The sequence below is a fragment of the Rhincodon typus genome, chromosome 1 (genome assembly GCF_021869965.1).
Source record: "Rhincodon typus isolate 14 chromosome 1, sRhiTyp1.1, whole genome shotgun sequence".
Taxonomy (NCBI): domain Eukaryota; kingdom Metazoa; phylum Chordata; class Chondrichthyes; order Orectolobiformes; family Rhincodontidae; genus Rhincodon; species Rhincodon typus.
In genome coordinates, this window is record NC_063332.1 from 142,508,645 (window position 1) to 142,518,769 (window position 10,125).

At 43.2% G+C, this 10,125-nt stretch overlaps 1 protein-coding gene across 1 annotated transcript in view; it reads right to left on the bottom strand.

Annotated features, from left to right (window-relative positions):
* The window catches only part of LOC125480966 (rap guanine nucleotide exchange factor 2-like), a 105,018-nt gene that overhangs the window by 92,125 nt on the left and 2,768 nt on the right, over window positions 1-10,125 (bottom strand). Inside the window, exon 2 of the mRNA XM_048608389.1 lies at window positions 3,210-3,367. Coding sequence (XP_048464346.1) covers window positions 3,210-3,367 — 158 coding nt within the window. The remainder of the gene's footprint in view (window positions 1-3,209; window positions 3,368-10,125) is intronic.

Here is a 10,125-nt window from a genome sequence, read left to right on the forward strand (position 1 = left end):
GGATTGATCCCGTGTTCAGAGAGGCCTGGAAAATTTTTGTCAATGGCTCTGCAATTTGCTCCCTTACTTCTCTTAGCATCTGGGCCTGGTGACTTCCTGGAATTTTGCCAGCCTTTTTAGCACCTCTTCTTTATTTATCACTATATTGCTCAGCTACTCAATGCCCAAATTTTTAACTCTGTCATTGTCACCATTTTCCAATTTGGTAAAGATGGAAGCATTAGTCCCTCTGCCCACATCCTGTAAGCATTTTACACTGCTTGTTCCTTGTGGTCTCCGCTCTATCCTTCCCAGTATGCATCAAATGCCTCCTTTCTTTTCCTTATTTTCTCATCAAGATCCTTAGTCATCCAGGGTACTGTAGCTTTGGATACCCCACATATACTTCCCAAGGGTATGTACCTAGTTTGCACCCTATTCATCTCTCCTTTTAAATTCTCTTGTTTTTAATCCATTGTTTCATCCACCAAATGCTTTTCCTATCAATCTGCTCCAATTTAACTTTTAGACCCTAAAATCTGCTTTTCCAGTCTGGGATTTTAATCACAGACTGATTTTTATCCTTTTACAATTTAATATTCAACCTTATTATGTTATGACTGCTATTTCTCAAATGCTTCCCAACTCTGATGTTCTCCACCTCGCCTGCCTCATTTCCTAACACCAGATCCAGCACAGCTGGAGGTAGGAGTGGAGATGTACTGTTCCTAAATGTTCTCCGGCACACTTTGCAGGAATTTCTCCCTTCTGTGCCCGACACACTACCTTTCCCATTATACTTTCAGGTAATTGAAATCACCAACTATCACAACCCTACTTGTCCTGCTGACTTCCATAATCTGCCTACAAATGCTCTCTTCTACTTCCTCCTCACAGTTTGGAGGTCTATAATAGGTCACTGCTCCCTTCCTATTTCTCACCTCTGACCATATAGAGTCTAATTCAGGAACTGCATCTCATTCGAAGGCAATGTTATCTTTATCAAAATCTTTGACCTAGACTGCTTTGCCTCCTTCCATTTTACCCACCCTGTTTCAACTTTAAAGCTTTATAAACCAGAATGTTAAGTATCCAGTCCTGCTCTGGCTTGTGCCTCATTTCTGTCAATGTGACTATGTCATATCCCCTCAGAGCAATTTCTGCTTCCAGTTCCCCAATTTTGTTCATTATACTTTGTGCATTTACATACATACAATTTAATCCTGTCCTTATCTCTTTCTTGCCAATTGGAAGGTAACGTTTGACCAGGAAACAATTTCATGATTCTGCAAGGTCAATGCCATTTGCTTTGCGGGCGAATATAGAGGCAGAAATCAAAAGGCTAGAAAGTCAAGGAATCATCAAATCAGTCCAACCTGTGGAATGGGGAGCACCAGTCGTACTGATTTTGATGCCCGAGGGTTGGTCTGCCTTTGTGGGGATTCTAAACAAATGGTAAACAGCTTCTCACAGCTGCATTATACTCAATCCCTTGGCTACAGGATTTACATGCAAAACTGGTGGGGGCAGGGGGTTGTGCTGTCTTTCACGAAGCTAGTCATGAGCTACGCTTACTTGCAATTGTAACTGTACTTGCCTTTACCACTTCCTAGAGTCAGAGTCATACAACACAGAAACAGACCTTTTAGTCCAACTAGTCCATGCCGGCCATGTTTCCAAACTAAACTAGTCCCACTTACCTGCTTTTGACCCATATCCCTTCAAACCTTTTTCATTCATGCATTTATCCACATGTCTTTTCAACACTAACGGTACCTGCATTAACCACTTCCTCTGGCAGTTCACACTCTGTGTACAAAAGTTGCTCCTCATGTCCTTTTTAAAATGTTCTTCTCCCACCTTAAAAATACGCCCCCTAGTTTGAACACCTCCACACTAGGGAAGAGATGCTTGCTATTCACCTTGTCTATGTCCCTCATGATTTTATGAACCTCAATAAGGTCATTCCTCAACTTCCTACGCTCCTGTGAAAAACGTCCCAGATTTTCCAGTACTTCTGTAATATCTCAAACGCTGCATGCCCAGCAACATTCTGGTAAATCTTTTTTGAACCCTCTTCAGTTTAAATAATATCCTTCCTATAACGGGGTGACCAGAATTGCACATAGTACTCCAGAAAAGGCCTCACCAACGTCCTGTACAATCTCAGCATGACTTCTCAATTCCTGTACTCAAAGTTCTGAGCAATGAAGGCAAGCATGGTAAATGCCTTCTTAAGCACCCTGTCTATTTGTTGACACAAATTTCAAAGAGTTATGTACCTGAACCCTTAGGTCTCTCTATTCTAAAACACTACCCAGGGCCCTACCATTAATTGTATAAGTCCTGCCCTTTTTTGTATTACCAAAAGGCAATGGCCAAACAGAATACTGGAAAGAGAGAGTGCTGGTGGCATGCTATAAAGACAACAATCTCACACTCAATGTCAGCAAAATGAAAGTGCCGGTCATTGACTTCAGGAAGCAAGGAGGAGGGCAAGCCCCTATCCACATCAATGGAGATGAGGTGGAGATGGTCGAGAGCATCAAATTCCTAGGTCACCAACAATTTATCCTGTTCCACCCATGTTGACGCAGTCAAGAAAACACAACAACATCTCTACTTCTTCAGGAGGCTAAGGAAATTTGGCAGGTCCGCAACGACTATTACCAATTTTTAGTTTAGTAAGCTCACCTCAGGATCAAATGTGACATCACAACTGCAAAAATTGCACACATTGTATTCTCTGACATTTCCTGCAAGCTTTTCATTCTCTCTTTTTGTAACTTTGTTTAGTCACACTTTGATGTTCTTTGTATCTTTCCAGCTCTTTTGTTAGCCACAGAAGTTTTGTTTGGCACGTAGATTACCTGCCACTTAAATGTCTAAGCTGGTTCTGAATAATTTTTTTTTCTGAACACCTTGAACTGATCTTCGGTGATTTTACTCATTCACAGTCGCTTACAGTTAATTGTGAAAAGTTTCTGTCTCATCGCACTCAACAGCCTTATCTAAGCCTAGAATTTAAAACTGTTTCACATCTCTCCCTTTCAAGCACTGAACTCTATTATATCCATACTGATAATTACTTTTCAGAATAACTACTTCTGTGTACCACAAAGAATAAACTTAGTGACAATGAGTTTTCTTCCCCCTCAAAAACATATATAAAACAGCTATCCAAAAGACACAACAACAAGAATCTTACTTTGGAATAAATGAGCACTCACCTGGTGTAGTGTTAAAATCAAGAATGCGATGATGAGACTGCAACAGGTCAGGATTACTGGATGATAAGGTGCCACTTACAGGCAATGCAGGTGCAATATATCTGGACTGTTTCAACCCGACTATACTGTCATCCTGGGACTGACCAATACCAATATCACTGTAAGAAGCAACAGAGACATGGGTAAACGCTGGATCCAATATTGCTCATCTCAAGTCACAAAAGTGCTGTACAAAGGCTTAATGCATCATATCTAAGCACAGAAACTCAACATTTGTTCCAGCAGATCTATACAACAACAACGTATGATTATCCAGCACATTTAACATTGTAAAATATCTCAAAGTGATTAATAGGAGCATTTAGAACACAAATACAGATCCACATAAAGAGATATTTGGGGTGATGACCAAATGCTCACTCAGGGACAGATTTAAATGAGCAAAAAGGGATAGAGAAGCAGACAGTCCTAGGTTAGGAATCCCAGAGTTTCTGGCTTAGACAGCTGAATGCCTGGCCACTTATACTGGAGCAATCAAAACTAGGAATACTTAAGTGCCCAGGTTTAGAGCAGCAGATAAATTACAAAGGGCTGTAGGGCTGCAGGGCTGCAAGAGATTACAGAAATGGCTAAGGTGGGTTGGAGTTAGGCGATAATGTGGAGGTGTAAATATAGAGTGGAAATCAGTGTGATGGTGTGGATGTGGATATGAGATTGAAATCTTACCTGAGGGCCAAATACAGCATCAAAATTGGAGACTTGTTTTTATGCTCCAAATGAGCTTCATCCACTCTAATTTTATCTAATTTATCAATATATCCTTCAATTTATTTCCCTTATTATGTTCTTATCCAGCAGCTTTTTAAGTGGCTCTGTCATTGACTGAAATTTGCCAAGTGTTAGCAAGTTCTAAATTCGAACCACTGTAAGTACCGTTTCTCCTAAATTCATTGCTAAATTTATTAATTATCTTATAATTTTTATAGCCTCTGTGTGCTACTCACAAGTAGAAAAACATTCTATACATGCTTCTCATCAAATAATTTCGTAAGTTTGAAGACCGCCATCAAGTCCCTTCTTGGACTTCTCTTTTCTGGAGAAAAGAGGCCTAACTCAACTATTATTTCCTATTTTTATCTCTAACTCCTTTTTATAAATGGAGATCAGAACTGAGCAGAGTACTCTGATGATTTGATCAAGTTCTATAAAAGTTTAACATAATGTTTCTGTTTTGAATTCTGTTTCTCTTGAAAATAATTACACTGTTTTGCATAAGGTTCTATCGTAGACACATTTGATTCTATTGTCTTTGCACTTCCAGAAATTTTTATATCATATAATCAGTCATTGTTAATATTACATTATTTTTCCCAAAATTGGTACATCCACAAAAACCGCAATCTAAAGTATGTAGAAACTCAAGAACTAAGGGTAAAAGCAGGCCATACAGATCTTCAAGTTTGCTCTGCCATTCAATTTGATCACATGATATTCAGCTTCTACTCCACTTACCTGCCTGTCCCAACCCTCCATATCAGTAGATTCCCTGGGAGATCAAAAATCTGTCTATCTCAGCCTTGAATATATTCAAGGATGAAGCATCCATAACCTAGAGTTGAGAAAATTGTGAATCTTCATAACTTCTTTGGGCATTAATTGCCCTTTCTGTCTATGGTTAAGTTGCACTATTGCTTTTAATTTCCAAGTCAATGCTAATAAAAGTACATTGTCACTTTCTGGGAAACTATTAGATTCTGTGCTGCTAGACTTCTAGAATGGAACTTCTAGAAACAGCCACACTTTTCACTTCAATAATTAGTTTCAGTGATCTTTGCAACAATGAACATATGTGCGGACGTTAGATTAAAAACAACAATGTTCCCAAGTAAAAATCACTAATCACATTCTTTCATTTGCCAGAAGAAAAGTCACTATGAGGACAATAGTATTTTTAAAAAGACTTGGAGAAGGAAGTAGGAAAAAAATATACTAGCAAGTCTTGCTACCCTACTTCATTTATGAGAAACTATTTTATTCAGCTTGAGAACGGAGGAAAATACCAGATAGAAATATTTTCAACACAAATAATAGAAAGAGTTCAACAATAAAAAAAAACTTAATTCCAAAATTTAATGCAAATTTCTTCGTTTTTTTTAGAATTATAAACATGCTAGAAACTTAGAAAATATTAGGGACCACAGGATTAACCAGTGGTGAAAGATTTCAAAACAATTAAAAATAAATACAAACCTACAAGCAGACTTAAGGAGTTTTATAATGAAATTAATTATTTGATCCTTAAAACTAAACAAAGACAATCAACAGGAAATTCAGCTTTTCAATCTTAACTGCATTCCTTCTTTAAAATCAACTGGCTGGTCACAATTCATCTACAGAAAACAAACGTTAAAATTGAAGTAAGCACTATTAATAAGGCCCATTTAAACATATGGAGTCATTAAATCAATGCAGCCACAAAGGCTGTTGTTCTGCAGAACTAAAAAGGTGAATGTCATGCAGAGAAAAGATTCCTTGATTCCTTTGAGTTAAGTGAACAGTTACTCCAATATGGTGATTGAATTTTTACACAAATAGCCCCTGAAACTATGGTTTTCAGGTAAAAGGAAGAGAAACAAATTAGTGGCCAACAGAAAAGTATGGCATTTTGTGTCATCAACATACATTTAAAAAAGAAAAGGAACCAATGACAGCTGGACCAACCATTGGCTAATTTGGACTATTTCAAGTCTAAATTCAATGTCAATAGACTAAAGAACTATCTGAAGAAACTCCTACTCAGACAGTGCTTCTCAGTCAATCTGGCAACATTCCAATGAACTAGAACCACAGAATGCCTGATCTGCCCTTAAACCCATCAAAAAGAGATTAAAACAACACAGTGTGGAGCTGGAGGAACACAGCAGCATCAAAGGAGCAGGAAAGTTGACGTTTCGGGTTGGAACCATTCTTCAGAAATGGGGAGGGAGAAGGGAGTCGGTGGGGTGGGGCTGGGGAAGGCAGGTGGGATGGTGATAGGGGAGTGCAGGTAGGGAGTGGTGGGGATTGGTCAGTGGGATGGGAGGGACGGATAGGTGTGAGAGAAGATGGACAGGTTCTGTCAGGTCAAAGAGGCGGGATGACAGGGAGGGTTGGACATCAGATGAGGCCGGGGGTGGAAGATTTTAAAACTGGTGAATTCCATATTTAGGCCATCGGGCTGTAGGCTCCTGAGGCGGAATATGAGGTGTTGCTCCTCCAGTTTGCGGGTGGTGTCATTGTGGCACTGGAGGAGGCCCAGGATGGACATGTCACCCAGGGAGTGGGAGGGGAAGTTTAAATGGTTGGTGACTGGAAGGTGCTGTTGTTTGCTGCGTACAGAGCGATGTTGCTCTACAAAATGGTCTCCAAGTCTATGCTTGGTCTCACCAATATAGAGAGGGCCACATCGGGAGCAGTGGAAGTTGATAGATGCGCAGATGAACCCCTGTCTGATATGATAGGTTTCTTTTGGGCCTTGAATGGAGGTAAGGAGGGAGGTGTAGGGGCAAGTGCAGTGCTTCCTGTGGTTGAAGAGAAAAGTGCCGGGTGTGGTGGGGTTAGTGGGGACTGTGGAGCGGATGAGGGAGTTGCAGAGAACACGGACCCTACGAAAGGCAGATAGGGGTGGGGAGGGAAATATTTCTTTGGTTGCACGGTTGGATTGTAGGTGGCAGAAGTGGCGGATAATGATACACTGGATGTGAAGGCTGATGGGGTGATGTTTGAGGACAAGGGGGAATTTTGGCTTTATTTTTGTTGGGTAGGGGGTGTGAGGGTAGAAGTGTGGGAAATGCAAGAGATGCAGTTGAGGGTATTTTCGATCACTAGATGGGGCAAGTTACGGTCCTTGAAATAGCAGGACATCTAGGATGCTCTATCTTGCCAGGAGATAAGGCAGAGGCGGAGAAATTGGGAGTAGGGGTTCGCAATCTTGCAGGAGGGTGGGTGAGAGGAGGTGTAGTCCAGGTAGCTGTGGGAGTCGGTGGGCATGAAATAGATGTCAGTTTTGAGGCGGTCACCAGAGATGGAGACAGAGAGATCCAGGAAGGAGAGGGAAATATCGGAAATGGTCCAGGTGATTTTGAGGTTGGGGTGAAAGGTGTTAGTAAAGTTGATGAACTGTTCGAGCTCCTCGTGGGAACACAAGGCAGCGCTGATGCAGTATTCAATATAGTGTCAGTGTAACGGTGGCAACAAGAATGGTTTGATAAGTATGATGATGGAATCTAGGAGCTACTAATGCCCAAGGGCAAGATGCTCCTCAGCTGGAAAAACCACCAAACCTCCAGGGAAAGAAAGCAGGTTTACTGGCAAATGAATGCCAAGGCTGAACTCCTGACCAAAACAATCAGACAGTAGTTGGAAGGAACACAGGAAATCTAGCAACTCACTGACAACCATGGTGTGCTTGAATTCTTCAGTGTAGACAAGGCCACCTGTGACCCAAGCACCCAAATCACTTATTCTGAGGGCTAAGAACGGAGTGGTGCTCATAAAGAGACACAGTCAGTGCTCACTGGATAGAGCACATGATGAATCTCAACTGAATCAATATGCAGTACATATTTTAAATCATGTAAATCAATAAGTAGAGATAACAAGGTGCAGAGCTGGATGAACACAGCAGGCCAAGCAGCATCATAGGAGCAGGAAGGCTGACGTTTCGGGCCTAGACCCTTCTTCAGAAATGGGGGAGGGGAAGGGGGTTCTGAAATAGATAGGGAGAGAGGGGGAGGCGGATAGAAGATGGATAGAGGAGAAGATAGGTGGAGAGGAGACAGACCGGTCAAAGAGGCGGGGATGGAGCCAGTAAAGGTGAGTGTAGGTGGGGAGGTAGGGAGGAGATAGGTCAGTCCAGGGACAGGTCAAGGGGGCGGGATGAGGTTAGTAGGTAGGAGATGGGGGTGCGGCTTGAGGTGGGAGGAGGGGATAGGTGGGAACAGGTTAGGGAGGCGGGGACGAGCTGGGCTGGTTTTGGGATGCGGTAGGGGGAGGGGAGATTTTGAAGCTTGTGAAATCCACATTGATACCATTGGGCTGCAGGGTTCCCAAGCGGAATATGAGTTGCTGTTCCTGCAACTTTCGGGTGGCATCGTTGTGGCACTGCAGGACGCCCAGGATGGACACGTCGTCTGAGGAATGGGAGGGGGAGTTGAAATGGCTCGTGACTGGGAGGTGCAATTGTTTATTGCGAACCGAGCGTAGGTATTCTGCAAAGCGGTCCCCAAGCCTCCGCTTGGTTTCCCTGATGTAGAGGAGGCCACAATGGGTACAGCGGATGCAGTATACCACATTAGCAGATGTGCAGGTGAACATCTGCTTGATGTGGAAGGTCTACTTGGGGCCTGGGATGGGGGTGAGGGAGGAGGTGTGGGGGCAGGTGTAGCACTTCCTGCGGTTGCAGTGAAAAGTGCCGGGTGTGGTGGGGCTGGAGGGGAGTGTGGAGCGGACAAGGGAGTCACGGAGAGAGTTGTCCCTCCGGAAAGCAGATAAGGGTGGGGAGGGAAAGATGTCTTTGGTGGTGGGGTCGGATTGCAGATGGCGGAAGTGTCGGAGGATGATGCATTGGATCCGGAGGTTGGTAGGGTGGTACGTGAGGACGAGAGGGATTCTTTTTTGGTTCTTATTGCAGGGACGGAGTGGGAGGGATGAGTTGCAAGAAATGCGGGAGACACGGTGGAGGGCGTTCTCGACCACTGTTGGGGTGGGGGGGGGGGGGGGGGGGCGGGGGGGGGAGTTGCGGCCCTCGAAAAACGAGGGGACATCTGAGATGTACGGGAGTGGAATGCCTCATCCTGGGAGTAGATGCGGCGGAGGCGAAGAAATTGGGAATAGGGGATGGCATTTTTGCAGGAAGGTGGGTGGGAGGAGGTGTATTCTAGGTAGCTGTGGGAGTCGGTGGGCTTGAAATGGATATCGGTTTCTAGGTGGTTGCCAGAGATGGAAACAGAGAGGTCCAGGAAGGAGAGAGTGGTATTAGAGATGGTCCAGGTGAACTTAAGGTTGGGGTGGAAGGTGTTGGTGAAGTGGATGAACTGTTCGAGCTCCTCATGGGAGCACGAGGCGGCACCGATACAGTCATCAATGTAACGGAGGAAGAGGTGGGGTTTAGGGCCAGTGTAGCTATGGAAGAGGGATTGTTCCACGTAACCTACAAAGAGGCAGGCATAGCTTGGGCCCATGCGGGTACCCATGGCCACCCCCTTTGTCTGTAGGCAGTGGGAGGAATTGACTTGATGCTGGGGCAAGCAGTAGCAGGTTCAAGCACAATATTGACTAAGAACATTAAGCCTTGAAAATACAGTATGAATACTAAGCCTTAAAAATACAGAAAGCTGCTCCTTTCTGGAAAGAGAGATCACACCTCAGGTGAGACACAGCCAAAGTAAGTATATAGCTCAGGGAATCTGGAGGTTGCTCAGGAACTTGGCGCAGAGAAGAAAGCTTTTTGCTTCATAGTTTGTAAGGTCTCTACACAGGATACTTGAAGCCCAGGAGTCGGGGCCAAGCACCAAAGTGACACCATAGAACTATGAGTTCATTGGTTGGTCATAGCTACTAATTTTACTATCTATTACAGCTTAATTAAAAATTGAAGGTAAACAGGAGAAATATTTACAGGTTATAAACTAAAGGACCAGTGTGAGATTTTTAAAAAGATAAATTAAGAACTCGGTAAATAAAATAAATGTAGGCCCAGGTTTTGTGTTGTAACTGCATGATCTAACAGCTGGTGGACCCACTGTGGTTCGTAGTTACCACATCTGTAGCAAGTGTTGTTTGCTTGAGTAACAACAAATCAGAATTGATGAGCTGAAGTCTGAGCTTCAAACACTGTGACACATCAGGGAGGGAGAGACACTAACCGGACTCAGTA